A 25479-nucleotide genomic window follows, 5' to 3' on the forward strand; every position below is an offset into this window, starting at 1 on the left:
AGGACCCAGGAACCTTCACTTCTTCTGCAACCCAGGAAGACACGTCGTGGACAAAGGCAGGAAGTCCTTCTGCCCGGGAGAAACTCCCTTCCTGGAAAGGCTCACAAACTCCCGTAGCCCTGGGGGCTCCACCCACCTGCTCCCTCCAGCCTGGACCCTCCCCCAAGCTCTCCGCTCGCCCTCTGGCTTCTCCTCTCTAGGGTGCAGATCACAACGATTCTCTCTTCAGACACAGAAAGCAGTAGGGCAGAGTAAAAGCCTGCAAGCATAGTGACGCCGAGTTCCCTCTTTCTCCTGGGTATCAGAAGATGTCTGCAGCATGTATTATTTGGTCTAACAGGTACAAAAACTGGACTCATATCACACTGATAGCACACTCCACTGCCTCAAACGAACATTTCTGCCAGTTCCCACAACCCCTGAGAACGAGCGGCCCCACAGCAAGTCCCCGCTATTCCACCTGAATACCTTTCTAGTAAGACACGCTGAGAGGAAGGGCCAGTTTTATTGGTGTGACCTGATGCTAACAAAACTGCATGTATGTACGCTCTGCGTGTACCTGAAAAAACATCTCAAAGTAAGAGATTTCTATCAGACCTCTGCTACTGCACGTTTTAGGGCAAAGGGCTCTCTGGGATCTAGAACAGCTGGAATTTACCCATTATGGCACAGGAATTTGGAATGGTTTGACTCCTGCAGAACATTACTTAGTAGCATCTGCAAAGGCTGAGCAGGTTTATACCCAGATGTCTCAGGGATTTTACTTCTGAGTATACGCCCAATGTGTACACACACTACCAGTAGATGCTGGTAAGTCCACAGCAGCACCTGTTATATTCACATGTCACATCTGGAAACAACCCAGATATCCAATAGTAGAATGAATATTGGTATATTGTTATGATGGAAATGTATAAAGTAATAATAATGAGGAACTGCACAATAGCATAGCAGTTAAAGTCCTCGCCTTGAACGCGTTGGGATCCCATATGGGCACCGGTTCTAATCCTGGATGCTTCGCTTCCCATCCAGCTCCCTGCTTGTGGCTTGGGAAAGCAGTCGAAGATGGCCCAAAGCTTTGGGACCCTGCACCCGTGTGGGAGACCCAGAGGAAGCTCCTGGCTCCTGGCTTCAGATCAGCTCAGCTCTGGCCATTGCAGCTGCTTGGGGAGTGAATCATTGTATGGAAGATCTTTCTCTCTGTCTCTCCTCCTCTCTTTATACCTGCCTTTCTGATAAAAATAAATAAACCTTTTTTTTTAAGAAAAGTAATAATGATGATGCTCTGTGTGGTGGTGATGTGTTCTATTACTCTGCCTTACTTCCAGTCTTCTTCCGCTAACATATGATGTAACACACATGCTTTCCCACCAGGTGAGACTGAACTGAGCCTCTCTGCCTTCCAGCCCATTTTTCCAGACTCCTAACTGGGCTAACATCATGGTAGTTAAGGTTACCTTCTAGTTCAGCTCTGTGGTGAGGGAACTTCACAGGGAGAGGTGTAGGACAACTGATAGGATATCATTTGTATGAGAACAACTGAGTGGATTTCATTTGAATGAGAATAATGGATTGAATATATAAAAGATTTTTCAGATAAGAGTGTGGAAACAATTGATGGGTTCTGTAGATAGTCTTATGGAAACTATGCAAGCTCTTCAATGCTTCCTCCCTTATCCTGTGTAACCCTCAGCCTATAAAAGCCTGATGCCACTAATAAGCTTTGGCTATTGACCATCAAGGTAGTCCATGTGTGTTATCATCGGCTCCATAAACCAAGTCCATCGTAGCTGGACAGTGAACAGAGGCCATCTTCTTGACCCACTAATCTGAGGTCTCCTCCCCTGAGTCACTGGGAATATCTCTGGCAGCAGAAACCCTTCCATGTGTATAATAGGCCAGCCCCATTTTGTTCTGCCCACTGCCAGTTCTCACTGCCTGTTAAGCATCATCTATAGAGATGCTGAACATTCCCATTCAAGGTACAAGGTCAGCAGTCATTGCAGTAAAACTAACAGATGAGTGGAGATGCTGTAGACAAAGTTGTATAGTGGGCTTCAGAGGTGAGCCCTGCCCTGGCTTACTTTAAAAAATACAAAAAGGTTTCATTTATCAGCAGCAGGTGATTTTTTTTTTTTTTTAAAGAGAGGTGCCAAGAAACCTTGTGACTATGAGTAGAAGCAAAATAGCATTGCATTGATAGTAGTTGGCAAGCAGTCAGCTTCACCAGCTCAGCACTGTCCCTGGAAGCCCACCCAGGTGTACCACCACTCACGGCTGACACAGCTTGACAAGGTCCTGGTCAGTCGTGCCTGGCTGCAACCCTCGGATGTAGAGGTTGGTTTTGCTCAGCTGGTCATTGCCATTACTCCCGCCGCTGCTGCTGTTAGGGGTGCTGTTGCTTGGACTAGGTGGTGCCATCTGCTGAGCCAATGACACATATGGCTGCAAAGAGATACAGGGGGCAGTGGGTTAGAGGATTATACACAGTTAGATGTTGGGAGACAGGAAGGTCATGGCTGCTGGGGAAAAAGGACTCCAAATATTAACCCAATTAATTGTTTGGCAATTAACTCAACAGGAGAATGAGTGAAAGAAGAAATAAAGGAATTCCTCTGGCACAGAATAATATTCAATTGTTCTTATCTTTCAGGAATGGGAAGTTAAAATAAGACTTCCAGGTTCTGAAGAAAGGTACTTTCTCACAAAATATACTTTTTGAAAAAGACTTTTGGAGCTGGCGCCATCTTGCTTGGGCTAGGCACAAAGCAGCTGGTGCTACCTTGGCTTGGGTGGCCAGAGTGCCTATCAGCACTGGACTTGAGGGTGAGGAATGAATCCTGAGGACTCACAATGAGAGGGTTACTGTACATGTAGGCAAGTGAAGGGATTGAGACCTGGTGGTTTGGAGGGGAGAGATTAGAAGATCTGTATGGGTCAGACAGACTCACCAACCCACATGGGAGTCCTAAGCTGGGTTTGTGAGTGCAGCACATCGCTGACTGCCACATGCCAGTCTACATGAAAGTTAGGGCTGGGGGGACTATCTAGCAGAGCTAGATCCCAGCACCTGACCGAGTATCAGAACAGAGGACAGGTCACATTAGGCAGGACCATAACACTAACCAGTACGCAAAAGAATCAGGTCCAGGGGTAGATTCTGCAGGGGATATGTGGGCCCATCCCTGTGGAAATACAAGTCCCGCTGGTTAGTTTAAGAGTTGAAGTGGTGGGCCCAGTACCATGGACTAGCAGCTAAAGTACTTGCCTTGAAAGCTCTGGGATCCAATATGGGCGCTGGTTCTAATATCACCCAGCTCCCTGCTTGTGGCCTGAGAAAGCAGTCAAGGACACCCCAAAGCCTTGGGACCCTGCAACCACATGGGAGACCCAGAAGAGCTCCTGGCTCCTGGCTTCAGATTGGTTCAGCACTAGTCAGTGCGCTCACTTGGGGAGTGAATCACTGGACAGAAGATCTTCCTCTCTGTCTCTCCTCCACTTCCTATATATCTCACTTTGCAATAAAAATAAATAAATCTTTAAAAAAAGCTGAAGTGATGATTGGCTGAACTAGGTATGATCATGGAACCCACCAACACTCATGGGTACTGGGGCCAAGAACAGGTTGGGGAGGTTTAGGCTACAGCACCTGCATGAGCATCCTAAAACAGGGTGTAGGATGGGCCAAGCTACAACATTCACCAGCCCATACAAAGGCCAAGATGGAAGGGCAGGCTATGCTGGGCAAGAGCCTAGCACCTGCTGGTACATGTGCTGGGTCTGGGAGTGGGCTGAGTGGGGAACTTGGGAAACCCCACTACGGGGTCATAGCTCCCATTGATGAGCACATGATCCAGACCTGGGCATTGGGCAAGCTGGGCGAGGTAGGCCCATCAGTTGGCAAGTGTGTGGGTTGGTTCTGGAAGGGAACAAATCAGGCAGAGTTGAGCAAACCTTAGATGACTGGCAAGTGCAGAAACCAGGCTGGAACGCATGTCATGCTGGGCTAGGCTAGACTGTCACACCTGCCAGTTTGCATGAGCCAGGGATGGGAGCAGACTGGGTAGAGCCAGGTGCCAGCATTTGCCAGTGAGAGTTGAGACTGGAGGCAGGCTAGGTCAGGCTAGGTACAGCATCCAAAGGCTAAGGCCAAGACAGGTGAGGGACTATGCCAAGCTGGGTCAGAGCAACCAATGACCCTGTGCATGATCTGTGACTGGGAACAGACGTGGCTGGGGAGCTAAGGGGACACCCTGGCTGGGTTGGAGTTTCCACTGGGTGAGTGCGATGGCTTGAGTGGGGGCTGCCATTGGATCTGGACATGGCCATAGTGACTTTCAAGCACAAGTATGGACTGGGTCTGAAGTGCATCAGACTGGGCCTGACTACAGCACTCACTGGTGCTCATGAGAACCAAGGTGGGTATAGGATGGGCTGAGCTAGGTCTCTGCCCCTGCTGAGCCATGCGTAAGATGTGCCTGGGTGTGGATCAGGTTTGGCTGGACTATAACACCTAACAGTAAGAACCAGAATGGGTGAGGACCAGTCAGGAAAGGCCACTGTGGGAAAGGAGGTGGACTGAGTAGAGCTGGCCTGTGCTCCCTCCAGTGGGCATAAGATCTGACATTTGGAGAGCTTCTGATGGAGGAGCCTGGGGAACTCCTCTGTTGGGACACAGTCCCTCCAGGTGAGCTCAAGAACCATGATAGGTGGTAGCCCAGACTAGGCCAGGCAATGGTACCCACCCTCAGCATACATTTGGCTCAGTCTGGGGCCTGTTCATACCACCTGCTGGTGTACCTGAGCACCAGAATCAAGTGTGGGTTGGGCTGGGTAGAGCCACAACACAAGCCAGTTCACATAAGGGCCAGGACTGGGGGCTGGCTGGGTTGGGCTAGGCTGTACCCCCCACCAGTATGAACTGGAATTGGGGGTGGGCTGGACCCAGCCAGGCTACACCACTCACTGGCAAATGCCAAAGTGAGACGAGCCATGCTAGACTGGGCCACAGTGCCTAACCAGTGCACATGAAACCCTGGGTGGGGTTGGGGGGGTGTGAAAGGGTGAACCTGTCAGGGAGGCTGTGTGGGTCTTCCCTACTGGACCACTATTCCCACTGGAGATTGTGAGAGCTGGGATGGGAGCAGACCAGGCCAGTCAGGGCTACAACATCTGGTGGTCTACATGTGAGCTGGATCAAGGGAAAGTCAGGTTGGGTTGACTGTTCCTATTGGTGCATACACAAGACAGACTGGGTGTGGGTTGGTTGGGTTTTGCCGCAATATCAGCTGGCAGAGGCTGGCACGGGGGGCAAATTTTGTCAAGTTAAACTGCAAAACTACCTGGAGAGTGCAAGGTCTAGGAGTGGGAGTGGGCCCATTAGGGAAACAGTGGGCACCTCTCTCTTCGGTTGCCACTCTGATTGGTGAGCATGAGAACCAGGACTGGGGCAGGCAAGGATAGACAGAGAGTGATACCCGCCAGCAGGTGTGTGGGCTGGATAGTGGGGCTGGTTGGGTTGAACTGGGCTTCAGTGCCTATTGACATTTTTGAGAGCCGAACAGGATGTGGGACAGACTGGAACAGTCTGCTGTACATACTTGCAAGCAAGGGAGCCAGAGCAGGGGGCGGGCCTGGTCGGGGTTATTGTGGGTCGCTCCTCCGACTAGGCTGCAGCTCCCACTGGTTTGTGTGAGGGTCGAGTGTGTGGTGTGCAGGATAGGGTTGGGCTCCAGCATTCATTGGTTTGCATAGAAGACAGGGCTAAAGACAGAACTGACCCAGCAACTGCAGCTACCAGTGTGTGTGAGACTGTGCCAGAACCAGTATTGTCAAGTATACACAAGAATCAGGTCTGGGAACACCTCGGATTAAGTTTTTGTTGGGACCACCCCAACTGAATCACTGCACTCAGAACCCCAACCATGGAAAGAATTGCAGGTTCCATAGTCTGACTGTAGAGCGCAGATGTCAGAGCCAGGCCTCCTCAGTGATTTGGATGGAACAGTGGGCAGCATATCCAGGCACACATGGAGGATATGGCAGTACACTGGAGTCTGCAGAGGACACCTGGTACCACAACAGAGGATGGAGGACGGAACAAATTGGTCAACTACCCCAGCCAAGCGTTGGCCGTGAATCCTGGGCAAACAGAGACTCTAAGATGAACTATGTCAACTAATGGATTCTGGAAATATTTTATCATATTTAGAGTGGTGAGATCAGCAGTAATTCAGAACTGTTGAACTATCAAAATCTCTTGAGCAGGACCCTTGGAGTTCGCTCCACATCGGAACCCTGGGATGGTATCGGGTAACTGTCCTCCATCCCAGGATATGGAGGCGATTGGGAGGCTGGATGTGGCTTCTCCTCTTGTCCCCCAACCCCCCAGATAAAGGAAGGAAAAAAAAGAAAGGAGAGAAAGTGGAAATGGTGGTGTCACTAACTTTTCTGTAGCCTTTGAGCCTTCGCACCATAATCAACTATGAAAAAATCATCAAAAATAAAAATTTTAAAAAAAGAAAGATTTCTGTTTGTTTTTTTGAAAGGCAGAGTTACAGAAAAAGGTCTTCTATCCACTGGTTTACTCCCCCAAAAGCCACCATGGCTGAGGTGGAGACCTGGAGCTCCATCTGGGTCTCCCACACGGGTGCAGGGGTCCAAGCACTTGGGCCGTGTTCTGCTTCTTTCCCAGGCACATCAGCAGGGAGCTGGACTGGGAGCAGAAGAGGGCGAACTTGAAAGGGTTCTTGTATGGAATCTCAGTGCTGCAGGAGACAACTTAACCTGATACACCACAGAACCAGCCCCAATAATGGAATGTTTTTTTTTTTAATCACACAGATGTTTCATAACATGATTAATATGTATAATTTAATAAAATTGGGTAATGAGACAAGACTAATCAAATCTAGGTTCCATTAAAAACTAAGGAAAGGGTACAGCCTCTGAAACCTAGTTACTCCGCTTCCAACCCAGCTTCCTTCTAAAGCATACCCTGGGAGGCAGCCGGTGACAGCTCAGCTACCCGAGTTCCTGCCACCTGCACGAAAGACAAGGATGGAGTTCCAGCTTTGGCCTGGCCAGTAGGAGCTTACACTCTTTCTCTTCCACGCTTTTTCTCTTCCTCTTTCATTTGTAAATATAGAAAGATCTTCTCAATCTGCTGGTTCACTTCCCAAATGGCTGCTACGTCTGGGGCTGAGCCAGTCTGAAGCTAGGAGCCAGGAGCTTCTTCTGGGTCTCCCATGTGGGTATAGCAACCCAAGGCTTTGGGCTGTCCTCTACTGCTTTCCCAGGCCACAGGCAGCAGAGCCTTGTGGTGCATGAGAGTGAGTGTGTGGCACAGCAGCTGGATGCCATGATCCGCACTGGAGTCACAGGGTTTACCAGCTCGCTTGGGCTCCTGACTCCAGGTTCATGCTAATGCAGATCCTGGGAGGCAGTGATGATGACCCAAGCAATTAGCTGTCTGTCACTTGCATGGCTTGTGCTCTTGGCTCCTGGCTCCAGCCCAGCCCTGGCCTCTGCTAATATATTGGGGGTTCGGGGGTGAAACTGTATGGGAGCTTTCACTTTCTCTACTTGTCAAATAAATATATATATTTTTAAATCAGAGATGGATAGTGATGCCTGCTATTGTCATTCATTGTCTTATATTTAAATCTTAGTTTTTAAGACATTTATTTGAAAGGCATAGTTAGAGGAATAGATATCTCTTCCACTCACTGGTTCAGTTCCCAGATGGCTGCAATGACCAATGTTAGGCTATGTGGAAGCCAGAAACCAGAAACTTCATTTGGGTCTCCAAAAAAGGTAGCAGGGGCTTAGGGACTTGGCCATTTTCTGCTGCTTCCCCATGTGTGTTAGCAGATTGCTGGATTAGAAGCAGAGCAAGCAGAACTTGAATGAACTTGAATGGAATGCCAGTGTTGCAGGTGGTGGCTTAATCCACTAGGCCCCTATACTGGCCACAAAATAAATAAATCTTAAAAATAAATAGACAGACAGATAGATAGAACCTGTTTGGTATCACTTCCCCCTAAAATGCTTCCTTCATATCCAGATCCTATTTTTGTCTCTCTTTTTGGTGGTAGCAGGGAGGGACTAGAGTAGAACAGGAAGAACAGGGATAATTAATATAAAAGAAAAAAACTTCCTCCAAAACATTTGCTTAATATGATATATGCCTCTTATATTACATTTTTTCTTTTTTTTTTTTTTAAGATTTTAAAATTCCCATTACAAAGTGAGATATACAGAGAGGAGGAGAGACAGAGAGGAAGATCTTCCATACGATGATTCACTCCCTAAGTGATCACAACGGCCAGTGCTGCGCCAACCTGAAGCCAAGAGCCAGGAACCTCCTCCAGGTCTCCTAAGCGGGTTCAGGGTCCCAAAGCATTGGGCCATCCTCGACTGCTTTCCCAGGCCATAAGCAGAGAGCTGGATGGGAAGTGGAGCTGCCAGGATTAGAACCGGCGCCCATATGGGATCCCGGTGTGTTCAAGGCAAGGACTTTAGCCGCTAGGCCACGACACCAGGCCCTATGCCTCTTATGTTTCATACCCTTGATCTTACAGCAAAGCTTTTCAAAATAAAAATATTTTTGTTTTTAAAGATTTGAAAGTTATAATTACACAGAGATATCTTCCATTTACTGGTTTACTTCCAAAATGGCTACAAGCTTCTTCTGGATCTCCCATATGGGTACAGGAGCCTAAGAACTTGGACCCTAACCTGGCACAGATATGTACAGCTGAGCACACTGGCTCCCTGGTAGGGAGGGAAGCTCAACAGGCTTCTAGGACCACCCCATCCTGGAGGTTCGGTGTTTTGACCTGCTTGGGCGCCTGTAGCTGGGCCGCGTGGCTTCTCCCAGAAGGGCCCCATGTAGCCTGGGTGCCAAAGGCACTGGACAAACCTGTGGTGCACCCTTGGGCTGCCCAGTAGCACCCTCACGGTTAGAAGGTCTTGATTTACAGGGGGATGATGGGATTGCACAGGTGGTAGTGAGAGAAGACCTGTGGTTTCCTAATCCAGGTTAGGAATTGCAGCTGAGGGACTTCCATAGATAACTCCACGACATGTGTTGGCAGTGAATACCTGGGCAAATGGAGACTGTAAGGTGGACTGTGTCAGGTAATGGAGTCTGGAGAGATTTCATCATGATCGAAGTGGCAAGATCAGCAGCAATACAGAACTGTTGAACTATCACAACCACTTAAGCAGGACCCTTGGAGCATGCCCCACATCGGGGACCCCGGGATGGGTGGGAGGCTGGGTGTGGCTTCTCCTCTTATCTCTCCCCTCCCCCAGATACATGAAGGAAGAAAGAGAATATCAAAACAATGGTCTTACCCACTTTCCTCTAGCTCTTGACCCTTCATACCCTAATCGAATATGTAAAAATTCTCAAAAATAAAATTCATACAATTAAAAAAAGAACTTGGATCATATTGTGCTGATTTCCCTGGCACATTGCCAGGGAGCTGGAGAGGAAGTGGAGCAGCCAGGACTCCAACCAGTATCCATATGGGATGCTGGTGTTTCAGGCAGTGGTTTTATCTGCTATGCCCCAATGCCAGCTCCCCAAATAAAGATTTTTGCTCAGACTAAACTACATAGAGCCAGATAGTTCTCTATATTATCACCACACATACTTACTATTGTATGCCCACTTACACAGCCTACTCCTTAACACCATACTTCAGCAAAGAATAGTTTATCACCACCTTACTCATTGTTCTACTGTAGTTAACAAAACTTTCATTTTTCTTGTCCCCTCCCTTTGTCAGGAGTAGGATTTCCCACATGGGACATTGAGTATGCCAGAGGAGTATCTATCATTCTCTTGTAACAGCAATGATAAAAAAAAAAAAATTAGTGGTGATGGTCACACGATATAGGCAACCAAGACAAAGCAATGTGTGGAGCATACATGTTTCTTTAAGAAACTTTCAGACATCAAGACAAAATAAGATAACTAGACCTTAATATCATACTGCCAGTGCTAGCATGATACGGGGAGGAAAAGGAGAGACAAAGAGAAAGATCTTTTGACCGCTGGTTCAGTCCCCAAATGGCCACAATGGCCGGAGCTAAGCTGATCCCCCAAAGCCAGGATCCAGAAGCTTCTGCACACGGGTGCAGGATTCGAAGGCTTTGGGCCATCCTCGACTGTTTTCCTAGGCCACAAGCAGTGAGCTGGATGGGAAGTGGAGCTGCCGGGATTAGAACTGGCGCCCATATGGGGGGATCCCAGTGCTTTCAAGGTGAGGACTCTAGCCACTAGGCCACTGTGCCGGGCCCAAGCCCCTGCTTTCAAGTGACACTATCCCTTACTGAAGTGCCAGTGGGAGTCCCTGTTGCTCTGATTCTGCTGCAGCGTCCTGCTAAAGCACCTGGAAAGGCAGCAAAGCCCCAGGTGCTTGAGCCCTGCTGCCCATGTGGGGGTCACGACGGCAGTCCAGGATCTTAGCTTCCTGTTACTGTTGTAGCCATTTGGGGAGCATATCAGGGGATGGAAGATCTCTCTCTCTGTGTTCTCGGTCTTCATTTAAAAAAAAGAAAGCACTTTCTAATTTCCACTTAATTATTACATCCGAAATAACCATCATGTATCAGTGTGTCTATGTCCCTCCACTCTTGCTACCATCATGATCGCACTATCTGCTTGAAAATGTGGTCAAGGGGTAGAAGTCTAGCTTGGTGGTTAAGACACTAGTCCAAGAAGCCCACGTCCTACTCCAAAGTCCTGGCAGTCTGACTTTGATTTCAGTTTCCTGTAAAAGCAGAATGGGGCAGGCAGCAGCGACTGGTTGAGCAGTTGGAGTGCTAGCACCCACAGGGGAGTCCTAGCCTGCAGTCTCGTCTTCTGGTTAGGCCAGGTCCAGACTGCCACTGTCAGCATTTCATGAGTGGACTAGCAGATGAAAGCTTTCTTTCTCCTGCAGCCTTTCAAATAAGTAACTAAAGAAGTAAGTAAGCAGATAAATAATAGAGTAAGAAGATTGTGACCTGTATCCTAAACCTGGTTTCTGAGCTACAATGAGGGGGGTCACTGTGCTGATCACTCAGTAAGATTTGTGCTCTCTAATTTTTAAGAAGTTGCTACTATTGATCTTCAGTTGAGAGACCCAAGCTGCTGCTCCTGAACATGAGGTTCTAAGCCTGAGGTGTTGATGATGATGACAGTGATGAGGCCAACAGCAACAATGAAAAAAAGGGGCATGTGCTGTGGCACCATGGGCTAAGCTGAAGCTTGGGATATCTGCATTCCATATTGGAGTGTCTGAGTCCCAGCTGCTTCAGCTCCAATCCAGCTTCCTGCTTATGCACCTGTGAAATAGCATGTGATGACCTAAATATTTGGGTTCCTGCTACCCACATGGGAGAAACAGAGGGAGTTCAAGGATCCTGGGTTAGGCCTAGACAAGCCCTGGCTGTTGGAGCATTTGGAGAGTGAACCAAGAGACGCAAAGTGTGTGTGTGTGTGTGTGTGTGTGTGTGTGTGTGTGTGTGTTTCTATCACTTTCTCCACAATGACAGGAGCCATTATTGTGGTGTAGTGGCTTAAGCTGCTGCCTATGATGCCTGCATCCCATATGAACACAAGTTTGAGTTCTGGCTGCTGTATTTCTGTGATCCAGACCCATGGTAATGTGCCTGGGAAAACAACAGAAGATGGCTCAAAAACTTGGGACCTTGCCACCCATGAGGCAGAGCCAGTTGAAGTTCCAGGCTCCTGCTTTTAGTCTGGTCCACATTTGGCTACTGCAGTCACTTGAAGAATGACCCAAAAAATAGAAGCTCTCTCTTTAACTCTTTCAAATAAATAAAAAAAAATTTTTTTTCTCCTGTAGCATTTCAAATAAGTAAGTGGGAAAACAACAAAGGATGGCCCCCAAATTTTTGGGCCTGTATATATTGGGAGACCCGGCTCCTGGTTTCAGATCAGCTCAGTTCCACCCGTTGCGGTCTGTTGGAGATGGATGGAAGGTCTTTCTCTCTCTCTCTCTCTCTCTCTCTCTCTCTCTCGGTAAAGCTGCCGTTTCAAAAAATAAGCGGGATGGGGGGAGGAGAGAAGAGAGAAGGAAGGGGGAGAGGAAGGGGGAGAGGAAGAGGAGGGGAAGAGGAGGGAAAGGGGAAGGGAAGGGAAGGAAGGGGAGAGGAGGGGAGAGGAGGGGAGAGGAGGGGAGGGGAGGGAGGGGAAGGGAAGGGAAGGGGACCCTGCACCCATGGGAGAGACCCAGAAGAAGCTCCTGGCTCCTGGCTTTGGATTGGCGCAGCTCCAACCATTGTGGCCACTTGGGGAGTGAATCAATGGACAGATGATCTTTCTCTCTGTCTCCTCCTCTCTGTATATTTGACTTTCTAATTAAAATAAATCTAAAAAGAGCATCAGTGAAGTATTGCAAAACAATTTTAAATGCACTCCTATAAAGAGTCATTAACAAGTTCACAAACTGCAGCCTACAATCCAGGGAACTAACAGGGTGCCAGTGGAGATTTAAGTAAAAGGGTAAAGAGAATAAAACACAATTTCTCAGAGAAAACTTTCTCTGAGGCTTTCCTTGATCCAGCCCTAGCTATTGTGAGCATTTGGGGAGTGAATCAGTGGATGGAAGAGCTATGTCTCTCTCTGTCATTCTGGATTGCACAAATGTACATACATACCCACATACATAAATTTTAACACATATAACGAGCACTGGTGACGACGTGAAGAAATTGTAACATTCATGCACTACTGGTGGGATTGTAAATTGGGGTTGTAAATTGCCTTGAAAAACAGCTGGTTAAACAAGGTGTTATCACAGGACTCATCAATTCCTCTTCTAGCAGCTTACCAAGAAAACTGAAAACACATGTGTATATAAATTTCACAGCAGCATTATTCAAAACAACACAAAGAAGATACAAATGCCCATCAAACTGCCCATCAACTAATGAGTGGATAAATAAATGCAGTGCAATATTATTTACTCACAGAAGCGAGGAAATGGAAATCCATGCTACAGTAGAGATGGCACTTGCAAATATCCTAAGAGAAAAATGTCAATAACAAAGGATCGTAGACTAGATAATCCCACGGAAACGTCTAGACCAGACAGATCTATGGCGACAGATGAGGTCGGGGAGGGATGACCTAACGAGTGATTATCTGGGGAGGAGAGAAGTAACAAGACAGGGCTTAGGCTCAGTGAGGCAGTTTCTTTCAGAGGCTAATGAAAATGTCCTAAAATGATAAGGTAATGAATGCGAAAACCTAAAATCCACTGAATTATGTAGTTCAAATGGACAAATGGTAAAATATGTGAATGATCTCCTCAAACCTGCCATACAAAAGAAGAGGATATTCCAACCACTAAAACTGAGGGGCTTTCACAGGTTATCATGAGCAAGCACAGAACTGAGCCATCACTGGCCTTATACCTTACTTTGTTTCCAAGCAGAGAAGTTACAGGTATATTGATCAAAGTTTAAAAAAAAAAACCCTGGAGAAACATAGAGGTACTGCCTACAATTCTCCCTTCCTGAAGATAATAGCAACATAAAACAAGAGTCCTGTCTCTGGAAGGAGCAAATTCTGAGGCACAGAATATGCATCAGCCCACACAGCTGGTCCAAAGCCTACCTTGAGGTAGTCGTTGTGTTGCACTGAGTGAAGCAGCCACCTGCAGACGCCACCTGCTGACATCCCTTTGGGAGCCAGTTGGAGTCCCGGCTGCTCTGCTTCCTATCCACTTCCCCGTTAACGTGCCTGGGAAAGGAGCGGAGCAGTAGCCCAGGTCTTTGGGACCCTGCAACCACATGGGAGACTGCTTTGCCCTGACACAACCACAGTCACTGCAGTCACTTAGTAAGTGAATCAGCAGATGGAAGCTCTATCTTGCTCTCTCTGTAACTATGTTTTTCAAATAAATAAATCTAAAAAAAAAAAAAAAAAAAAAAGCTCACTCTAGCACTTTCTATTGTTTTCTTTTAGAACAAGTAAAGCTCATACCATTTCCAGTTCCTCATCTCTCTCCTGGCTCTCACTAACGTAAAGGCAATCTGTGCCCTTCATTCCTTAAGGATCCAAGTGGTACAAATAACATGCAACAACCATATGGTCTTCTGGAAGTTGCACATATTCATACCAAGGGCATTAAACTGCCTCAGATATAAAATTGATGTTTTAAGATTCTTATAAAAAAATTCAAAAGTTTATTTTTATTTAAAATGCTGAGTTACAGAGAGGAGAGAGAGATTTTCATCTGCTGGTTCACTCTCTAAAATTGCAATGGCAAGAGCTGAGCTGGTTCAAACACAGGAGCCTGGAGCTTCTTCCAGGTCTCTCATGTGGATGCAGGAGGACCCAGCTCTCAATTTTAGATCAGCTCAGTTTGGGTCATTGTGGCAATTTGGGGAGTTCTCTCCCTCCCTGTCTCTCCCTCTGTAACTCATTCAAGTGAAATGAATAAATCTTAAAAAAAAAAAACTGACTTCTTAAAACTCAGAATCAGGGGTGTATTTCCGGCACAGTGATAAGCTTGGGACACCTGCACATTCTACCAGTGTGCCTAGATTCAAGTGCAGGTTCTATTTCTGATTCCAGCTTCCTGCTAATGCGCGTACCTTAAGTACTGAGACCTTAAGTACTGAAACCTTAAGTACTGAGGTCTATGACACCTATCTGGGAAACATGAATTGAGTTCTGGGCTCTCCATTTCAGCCTGGCTCAGCCCCAGCTGTTGCAGGCATTTGGAGAGGAAACCTGTGGATAGATGATACGCCTCTGTATCACTCTCTGCCTTTCAAATAAAATCTGAATATATGAATACGAATTTATTAAAAAAAAAAAAGCTCAGAGGAGCCCAGCGCGACGGCCTAGTGGTTGAATCCTCACCTTGCAATCAACGGAATCCCATATGGGTGTTGGTTCATGTCCTGGTTGCTCCATTTCTCATCCAGCTCCCTGCTTGTGGCCTGGGAAAGCAGTCAAGAATGGCACAGGGCCTTGGGACCCTGTACCCACTTGAGAGATCCAAAGAAGCTCCTGGCTCCCAATCAGCTCAGCTCTGGCTACTGTAGCCAGTTGGGGAGTGAACCAGCAGATAGAAATTTTTTTTTTAAGATTTATTTATTTTTATTGCAAAGTCAGAGAGCAGGAGTGACAGAGAGGAAGATCTTCCGCCTGATGATTCACTCTCCAAGTGACCGCGACCAGCCGATACTGCGCTGATCCGAAGCCAGGATCCAGGAACCTCTTCTGGGTCTCCCATGCGAGTGCAGGGTCCCAAAGCATTGGGCCATCCTCAACTGCTTTCCCAGGCCACAAGCAGAGAGCTGGATGGGAAGTGGGGCTGCTGGGATCAGAACCGGCACCCATATGGGATCGTGGCACGTTCAAGGCGAGGACTTTAGCCGCTAGGCCACGCTGCCGGGCCCAGATAGAAAATTTTATGTTTCCTTCTCTCTGTATATTTGCCTTTCCAATAAAAAATAAATAAATAACATCTTTTTAAAATGATGTCATTAAAAAAAAAAAGCCCTGAGTTGGGGCAGTTGTGGCAGTGTTAGGTGAAGTTGCCACTTGTGTCAGACACCTGCATTCTGTCTGGCTTCCCTCGTGTCTTATTTGCAGTTCTAATGTATCCTGGGAGGGAGCAGGTGGTTGGGTCTCTGCTACCCATGTGATAGCCTCTATGGAGCTCCTAGCTCCTGGCTCCTGGATCTGGCCCGGCCCTCCGTTGGCTGTTGCAGGCATCTGGGGAGTGAATCAGTGAACAGAAGGTCCACCACTCTGTCTATTCAAGTAAATGAAAAACTTTTTTTTTCCAAAAAATCCTCCCTGAGCCAAAAAAATCTGCTGTCACAGCACATTTTTCAGGTAACCATTTCCAGATCACTTGTCTCCCTTGCCTCACGCCCCTAGCAAGCTGACTGTATGGACCGCATGAACAGGCTACATACAGCATAGATGAAAAATGAGATGATGAGCCTTATTTCCCCAGCAACCCCCTATCAGAATGCCATGGTTTGGCTGCACACCTTGCCTAAAGGCCAGACACACCTAGTCTGATTCATGTAGGGCTCTGTCTCCTGCCCTTTCACTTCTGCAAGTGAGGAACGTTCCGCATTACTAACGTTAAGGCACTCTGCTCTCTGGTTTCCCTAAATCCCTTTGCAAACAGTTCTTTTACTAACCTTTCACAAATTACTCCGTTTGGATATATAATCTACTTCCTTTTGGGATCCTGAATGATGAACTATTCTACCTTACAGAAGAGAACTGGTGTCGAAAGTTCTTGATTGGATAAAGAATTTCCCTGTATAAAAATTTTCAAGGCATAGCTTAAGGGACAATACTCTTTCAGATCTACTTCCACTACCACCAAGTCCTACCACAAACATAACTGCAGAGCAGAAGATGCAGGGCTGGTGCTGTGGTGCAGCCAGTTGAGCTGCCACCTCTGACAACTGCATCCCATGTGAGCACCAGCTGGAGTCCTGCTGTTCATTTCAGATTCAGCTCCGTGTTAATGTGCCTGAGAAAGCAGTCAAAGATGGCCCAAGCACCTGGACCCCTGCCACTCCTGTTGGAGCTCTAGGTTCCTGGCGTCAGCTTGGCCCAGTCCCAGCTGTTGTAGCAATTTGGGGAGTGAATCAGCAGATGGAATCTCTCTTTCTCTCCTTAACTATCTCTTTGAAATAAATAAACAAACAAACAAACAAACAAACAAACAAACAAATAATAATAATAATAAAACCAGAAATGCCAGGGGGAAAAAAACTTGGCAGCTGAGGCTCAGGCTTATCTCAACATTCCCTATTAAATCAGTCTTTTTTTTTTTTTTTTTTTTTTTTTTGTAAAGCAGAAATAAATTCCAGAAACCATATATCCTGACAGTGCCCCAAATCAGGGCAAACAGCTGCATAAACATATAAGGCAGCCATTTACAAGATCCTGCATCCTCTAGAAAAGAAGCAGTTCTGAGATCCCTGAAAGTAGGGGAAGCCTACCCAGGACACACTATTTGGAACAAAGGCATCGGAACCATGAATAAAGATGAGAAGCTGGGGACCAGCACCTGCAGGGTGAACCTCTGCCTGTGGCACCAGCATCCCATATGAGTACTGGTTTGAGTCCCAGCTGCTCTGCTTCCATGACACCTCCCTGTTAATGGTCCCAAGTCCTTGGGTCCCTGCGCCCACAAAGAAAACCCAGAAGAAGCTCCTGGCTCTCAGTTTCAGACCAGCCCAGTTCCAGCCATTATGGCCCTTTCAGGAGTTAGCCAGCAGACAGAAAATCTCTCTCTCTCTCTCATTTCTCTCCCCTATTCTTTCTTTGTAACTCTCTCAAATAAAAAAATAATAATAATAAATCTTTTCTTAAAAATGAGAAGTTAGAGGAAAATCTCTTACAAAACACTGATGCCTAAAGCAACAGCCTTTAACTGAAGGACATAGACAATTGCATGGTGGGCACAGTCCTGTAGGAACAGACACAAGCCCATGTGGAGCCAAGTCTAGAGACTACCCAACTAAACCGCCAGAGTACACATCAGCACTATCACAAATAGACCAGGACATAGAGTCATCCACCAACAAAGTTATAACTTTTTTTTTTAATCGGAAAGGCAGATCTACAGAGACAAAGAAAGACAAAGAAAGATCTTCCATCTGCTGGTTCATTCCTCAAATGGCCACAATGGCCAGAGCTGAGCCAATCCAAAGCAAGGAATCAGGAGCCTCCCCTGGGTATCCATGCAGGTGCAGGGTCCCAGGCTTTAGGCCATCCTCCACTGCTTTCACAGGCCATAAACAGGGAGCTTGAAGGAAAATGGAGCAGCTAGGACACAAACTGGCACCTTTATGGGATGCTGGCGCTTAGAGGTAGAGGATTAGCCAGTTGAACCAACACAGCAGTCCCCGAGTATAGTAACTTTGTAGGACAAACAAATGACCTTTGATTGTTGAAGGCTAAGCAACCAGAGTTGGCGTCTGGTGTGGTAGCCTAGTGGGTAAAGTCCTCGCCTTGCACGCACCAGAATCCCATATATGGCCACTTGTTTGTATCCAGCTGCTCCACTTCTAATCCAGTTCCCTGCTTTGTGGCCTTGGAAAGCAGTAGAGGACAGCCCAAAGACTTTGGACCTTGCACCCATGTGGAAGACCTGGATTCAGAAGCTCCTGATTCCTGGCTTTGATCGACTCAGCACTGGCCGCTGCAGCCACTTGGGGAGTGAGCCAGTGGATGGAAAATCTTTGTTTCTCCTCCATACTGTAAATCTGACTTTCCAATAAGAAATAAATAAATCTTTTAAAAAGAAAAAGTAGCCAGAGTTGGAACACAGCAATCAGCCAGGAAGATACAACTGCCTCCCCACTGCTAGCTACTCTGCATCACCAACATACTTCATTATTCAACCAGGGACTGTACCTACAGCCAGGAGGGTTTTTAACCCAGGAAGGACACACAGAGTAAAGCTGAGTAGTTGGCAGCTACCATTCTCAGCCCAGAAGGTAGCAAGAAGCAGCCCTTAAAACAACTAATGAAGTAGGCCAAGAAGATGGATAAGGAGGATGAGGCTTCAAGCAACAAAAAGAACCTGGAGGAGCCAAAAGCAAAGGTCATGGGAGCTGGCCATATGGGCATAGGTGAGATTAAAAAATGTGGCTGGTGCGTCCAAGGCTGTGTGTATCTGAATTTGATTGCCTCTAAAGTCTCCCAGATCCTACTGAAATGACAGGAAGATCATAAAGAAGACATAAACCGACAACAACAAACAACAGATGTCAACATTTTAGATGCCTGACATCAGAAGGAAAAATGAAACAAGACAACAAAGAAATCTAAAGCTAACTGGAAGGAAACAAAAGAAAGGTGATTCTTCTGTAAAACTGTCAAAACGAGGCAGGTATGATGGTATAGGTTAAGCCACCACTAGGGATGTCCTCCTCACACGTCAGGGTGCATCAAGTACCGGCTACTCCACTTCTGATTCAGCTCTCTGCTAGTGCATCCCAGGAGGCAGATTACGCCTCAAGAACTCTTGACCATCCATGTGGGACACCAGGAATTCCAGGCTCCAAACTGGTTCCATATCTGACTGTAGTAGGCACCTGGGCGGGGGTGGGGAGATGGGTGTGAATCAGTGGACAGAGCTCTCTATCACTTTGCTTTTCAAGTAGATGAAAAAAAGTAAACACATAAAAAATAAAATCCAGAAATTCAGAGTAGATATAGCACCTAAAAAGAAAGGATGTTAGCCATACAATGAAGCTCACTTGCCCTCTGGCCCTTCTTCAGAGGACACCAGGTCATACAGCCAGGACTCTGCATGCACAGTCACAGACACAGCTGGTAGGAATACAAACCTAACTGAAAACACAGGGCTTAAGTCAGCTTGTCAGCCTCAGCCACTTCCTCAGCCTCATCCCTCCTGGGGGAGGAAGACTGCTCTCCAGGGAAGCTGGCCCACCCAGTGGGTGACATTCAAGGCTCTCTGTAATCATGCATCAGCCTGATCACCTACAGTGAAGCCCAGGTTTGGGAAGGTCTCTGTGCCAACAGAGCATCCATCTGGTCTTTCCATGCAGTCCACACAAACAGTCAATCACAAACTACAAGACAAGAATTACAACAAATTCTCAAGTTGGAAACAAGCGGTTGTGTTGTGGCACAGTGGCCTATGCTGCCACTTGCCAAGCAAGCATCCCATTTCAGAGTGTGGGTGTGAGCATTGCTGCTCTGCTTTTAATCCAGCACCCGGCTAATATATCTGGGAAGACAGCGAAAGATGGCCCAAGTACTTGGGCATCTGCCACCCATATGGGAGACCCTGATGGAATTCCCAGTTCCTGGATTTGGTCTGGTCCAGCTCTCAGTTATTGCAGCAAGTTGGGGAGTAAAACAGCAGATAGAAGACCTTTCCCCACCCACTCCTCATTTGCTCTGCCTTTCAAATAAATGATGAATCCATGAATTTTTTCCAAAACAAGACTGGGGCTGGGGTTAAATCACCATAGGCAATGTTAGACTCCCATTTGGGCACTGGTTTGAATTCTGGCTGCTCTACCTCTGATCCATCTCCCTATTAATGTGATAGGGAAAGAAGCAGAAGATGGCCCAAGTACTTGAGCCACCCATTTGGGAGACCCAGGTTGAGTTCCAGGATCCTGACTACAACCTGATCTGCTCTGGCTTGTTACAACCATTTAAGGAGTTAATTGCCAAATAAAAGACGCTATCTCTCCTTCTCTGTTTTTCTACCTTTGAAATAAATAAATTCTTTAAAATACTCTCCTATGAAGCAAAACCAAAATTTTGTTGTTTTTGTTGTTGTTTAAAAGGCTGCAGAGAGACTGAGAGAGATGGGGCCCAGCGTGACATCTCAATGGCTAAATCCTTGCTTTGCAAGTGCCAGTATCCTATATAGGCACTGGTTCGTGTTCTGGCTGCTCCATTTCCCATCCAGCTCCCTTCCTATGGCCCAGGAAAGCAGTAAAGTATGGCCCTAAGCCTTGAGACCCTGCGTCCATTTGGGAGACCCTGAAGAAGCTCCTGGCTCCTGGCTTTGGATCAGCTCAGCTCTGGCCATTGCGGCTATTCGAGAAGTGAACCAGCAGAGAAAAGATCTTTCTGTTACTCTTTCTCTCCGTAAATCTGACTTTCCAATAGAGATAAATCTTAATATACAAAAATAATAGTAGAATTCAAAAATAGAAAAAAAAAAGGCTAGAGGAAAAATAAAAGAAAATCTCCCGGAAAGTAAAGATGAGATAAAAAGATGGAAAATAGCAAAGAAAACATGAGAAAAGAACATATCTGGGAAGTTCAATATATAAATATGGCTTCACAAGCAAAATGCAGGAAATAAATTACAACTAATAAAACTCTTACAACCAAGGATAGGCATTTCCAGTTTGAAATGTGAATCAGACTCTGAATGAACAAGACAGCCCCACACAAGGTACAAACTCATTAATTTTTTTCTTTTGGTTTCTTTTCATTTACTTATTTTCATTTTCTTTGGAAGGCAGAGACACAGAGAGCACATTCTGTGGTTCAGTCTCCATTTGTTCCTTCATGTGATGCTCAATGTTGCATCATGACACAGAATGGAGGCCTTAACCAAATACTTGCCAGCGCCATGCTCTAAGACTTTCCAGGCTCCAGAACATGAGCCAAGCAAACTCCTGTTCTTTATGAATGACCCTGGTCTCAGGTATTTGTCACAGCCACAAAAAATAGACGAAGAGGCCAATCGAACACAGTCCAATAAGAACTTCTAAGATTCAACAACAGAAACTGGCAAAGGAATTGAATAGATATTTCTCCCAAGAATACATACAAATGACCAATTAGCACATAAGAAGATGAGCAGTATCACTATTTAGAGAAACATAAAACCATGATGAGATATGCCTTTATACCCACCAACATAGTCCTACGGTTTGCATGTGCCCCTAAAGTTCTTGTGTTGAAAACTGAATCCCCGAGGCACCTATACTAGGAGGTCAGGCCTAACAGCAGGTACTAGGGCTGCAAGGGTTCTGTCTTAGGTTGATAATGTCTGACATGTGTAATAGGACTGGTTTCCCCAAAGCTCACGCAGATGTTTAAACTTGATTTTTTTTTTTTTTTTTTTTTTTTTTTTGCAGTTCATCCAAGAAGAAACAATTAACTACATTAGTGATAGACACCATACTAATTTCAAAGCAAACATCAGGTACTCTCTTGAAATGCTAAAACATGAAGTGCCTGGCTTCAGTTTGGCCCTGCTCTGGCTGTTCTGCACATTTTTGCAAGTAAACCAGCAAATGGATGATATTTATCACTCTTTCAGCTGGATATCGGGATTGCAAGTGAAGAAGCCAAGTCTCAAATAAGCACTTTAATTATAACATGTGGGTGCCGCAAGCAGCGGCTCAACCCAGTCAGCCACAATGGCTGCCCTTATTTTTAAATGGAAAAAACTGTAGGTCTGTTTCTATCCAAATAGCAATAAATAAATGGAATCACATTCTTCATGATTAACTTCAATTATAGCTTAGTTTTAATGATCACATACTGTGTGCTATAGGCATTTAGTACTGACAAATCGGAAAAGTAGATGCCAGAATTCTGCTATCAGATTGTAACTGTGGAAGAAAATTAATAATCAGGATATGGGCCTGGCACGGTAGTCTAGCGGCTAATGTCTTTGCCTCCCACATGACCAAGTCCCATGTGGGCACCAGTTTCTATTCCAGTGGCCCTGCTTCCCATCTAGCTCTCTGCCTGTGTCCTGGGAAAACAGCTAAAGATGGCCCAAAGCCTTGGGACCCTGCATCTGTGTGCATGGGAGACTGGGAAGAAGCTCCAGGCTCCTGGCTTCGGATCAGCTCAGCTCCAGGCATTGTGGCCACTTGGGGATCAGATGGAAGGATCTTTCTCTCTGTTCCTCCTCCTCTCTGTATGTCTGACTTTCCAATAAAAATAAATAAAATCTTAAAAAAAAAAAAAAGAATCAAGACAATCTAGGTTTTGGACCAGGGGATGGACAATTTCTCTGTCATCCTACCTTTCAAATGAATAAATCCTTTTTAAAAATTAAAAATAAGAGGAAACAGCAATCAACTATGTCGAAATGTGACACTAGGTTAAGTAAGGCAAGGGCTGGAGTCTACACTGTGGTGCAGTGGGCAGAGCTGCCGCCTACAGTGTTGGCATCCCATTTGAGAATTAGTTTTAGTACTGACATCTTTCTACTTCTGATTCAGCTGCATGATAATGTGCCTGGGTCCCTGTGAGCCGTGAGGGAGACCTGGATGAGGCTCCTAGCTCCTGCCTTTGGCCTGACTGAACCCTGACTGTTGTGGCTACCTGAGGAGGGAACCAGCAGAACGAAGTTCTCTGACTCTGACTTTTAAAATAACTAAATTTTAGAAAATAAATAAAAAGTAACAGAAGTAAAAAGTAAAAAAAATTTGGGCAGTGGTTCTCTATGTCTGTGGGTACAGGGATGGGTAGGAGAAGATGGGAAGACATTCCTGCAATATATGTAATTTACAGGCCATTCGTCTAGTACTTTAGTTGAAACATGGATTCACAAGTGTTCCTCTTACTATGCTTTATACCAACATGCAACCTTTTGTTTTATCAAGTAACATACTAGAAATACTAAATGAAAAAAAGAAAAGAAGGAAATAAGTTGGAAAAGTATATATGAGGTAATTCAAAAAGTTAGTGGAAAATGGATTGAAAAGGTAAGTTTAGGGGCATGCATCATGGTATTGCTGGTGAAGCCACCTTCTGGGATGCCCGCATCTCAATCCCAGGGCCTGCTCTGAGGCTTTACCACCCATGTTTCTGATCCAGCTTCCTACTGCAGCTCCTGCGAGGCAGTAACTGACAGCCCTGGCTGCTGGCTTTGGCCTGGCTCAGCCCAGGACATTGCATGCATTTGGTGGGCAAACCAGCTAACAGAAGATATTTTTCTCTGTCACTCTGCAATTCAAATAAATGAATAAATCTGTTTTTTTAAAGGCAAACTTAGCATTATTTCTTGTTATACATATTTTTAAAGATTTATTTATCTGAAAGGTGAAAGGAAAGAGAAAGAAAAAGATCTCCTATCTTCCGATTCATTTCACAAATGGAATGGCTTACAACAGCTGCAGCTGAATCTGGAAAAACCCAAAACACAGGAATTTCATCCATTTCCTATGTGAGTGGCAGGAATCCAAGAATTCAGGACACAGCCACGGCCTCCCAAGCATTTTAGCAGGAAGACAGAAGAACTAGGAGTTGATTTCAGGCACTCCAACACGAGATGCACGGGTTCCAAAAGGCAGCTTAACCACTACGCCACAACACCTGTCCCAGAAGATTTTTATTTTGGTGCACAAATTTTTTTTTCAAATCTAATTATCTCACAATGCTCTCTGCATAGCCCTCATCTGCATGTATTTCAACACTTTAATCCTTTAAAAACTTTTTTTTCTAAGATTTTTTAAAATTTGATTTTAGAAAAGCAGACTTACAAAGAGGAAAGGCAGAGAGAAAGATCTTATGTCCACTGGTTCACTCCCCAAGTGGCCACAACAGCCAGAGCTGAGCTGACCCAAAGCTAGCAGCCAGGAGCTTCTTATAGGTCTCCCACACGGGTGCAGGGTCCCAACGCCTTGAGCCAACCTCTACTACTTTCCCAGGCCACAAGCAGAGAGCTGGATAGGAGGTGGAATAGCCAGGACACAAACTGACACCCACATGGGACCCTGGAGGGTTGCAAAGTGAGGATTTAGTCACTAAGCTATGGCACCAGGCCCAATTTTAATCTTCTTTTAAGAAAAAACAAAACAAAAAAACTATTTAAAAGTCAGATTCCAGCGAGAGAAGGGGAGACAAAAAGAGACAGAGTGGTTCGCTCTCCAAATGCTCACTACGTCCAGAGCTGTGTTGGTCTGAATCCAGGGTCTCCCACAGGGATGTGGGGTCCAAGGACTCAAGCCATCCTCCACCGCTTTCCCAGGCCACATGCAGAGAGCTGGATGGGAAGTGGAGCAGCCAGGACAAGAACTGGTGCTCACAATGGGATGTCTGAGCCAATTTATCTTTTCAGAATGAATGTATTCATTTAAGGAAAGATTGAGAGAGAGATAGAGATCTTCCATACACCGGTTCATTTCCCAAATTCTTTCAACAGCTGGGAGCCTGGAACACAATACAGATTTCCTGCCTAGGTGGCAGGGGCCCAACTACTCAAGCAAGCTATCTGCTACTCCCTGCCAACCTGTGTCTCACCAGGAACTGGAATCAGAAGAGGGCTAGGGCTTGAATCCAGGCACTCAGAAATGGAATGTGGCAGTTCCTGGCATCATAACCACTGCGCCAGATCTTGGGGTGGGCAAGACTTTGAAACACAGATATCATATGTTTCTCAAAAGGCCACAGTCATATCTTAGCCCTATGTCCTGTAGGGGTGAAACTGTTCAATGAGCATGGATGAAGTGAACAAATGAATATAAGGGCCATTCCAGAAGCATCTAACAACATAAACGGATCAGACTGTCACAAGGATAGGAATCGATATATTCTGAGAATAAGTGTCACAATTTTGTTTACATTTGGCTCTTGCCTTTCAAGATAATTGTCTCAGCTCACCACTCCCACTTTTCAAGATAAAATTCATGTCCCATACAATCCACCTATTCAAAGTATAAATTCTGGGATGGGTGTTGTGGCACAGCGGAAGTTGCCACTTTTGGATGCCAGCATCCCAAGTCAAGTTCTAGCTACTCTACTTCTCATAAGGCTTCCTGCTAATGTTCCAAGGAAGAGAGCAGATGATGACCCAATTACTTGGATCCTGACACCCACGCAGGAGATCCAGATGGAACTGTGGACACATAGATTCAGCCTGGCTCAGCCCTGGTTATTGTGGACATTTGGAGAGTAAACCAACCCATGGAAGAGCTCTCTCAGGCTACCTTTCAAAAGAATAT

At 46.0% G+C, this 25479-nt stretch overlaps 1 protein-coding gene across 2 annotated transcripts in view; it reads right to left on the reverse strand.

The window, feature by feature from the left end:
• Positions 1–25479, reverse strand: part of RBMS2 (RNA binding motif single stranded interacting protein 2) — a 55927-nt gene that overhangs the window by 22642 nt on the left and 7806 nt on the right. For both annotated transcript variants that reach the window (XM_040983524.1, XM_040983521.1), the window contains exon 2: positions 2276–2445. In XM_040983524.1, the coding sequence (XP_040839458.1) occupies positions 2276–2445 (170 nt within the window). The remainder of the gene's footprint in view (positions 1–2275; positions 2446–25479) is intronic.

The sequence above is a fragment of the Ochotona curzoniae genome, unplaced genomic scaffold (assembly GCF_017591425.1).
Source record: "Ochotona curzoniae isolate NIBS_2020 unplaced genomic scaffold, NIBS_Ocur_1.0 contig_1014, whole genome shotgun sequence".
Taxonomy (NCBI): domain Eukaryota; kingdom Metazoa; phylum Chordata; class Mammalia; order Lagomorpha; family Ochotonidae; genus Ochotona; species Ochotona curzoniae.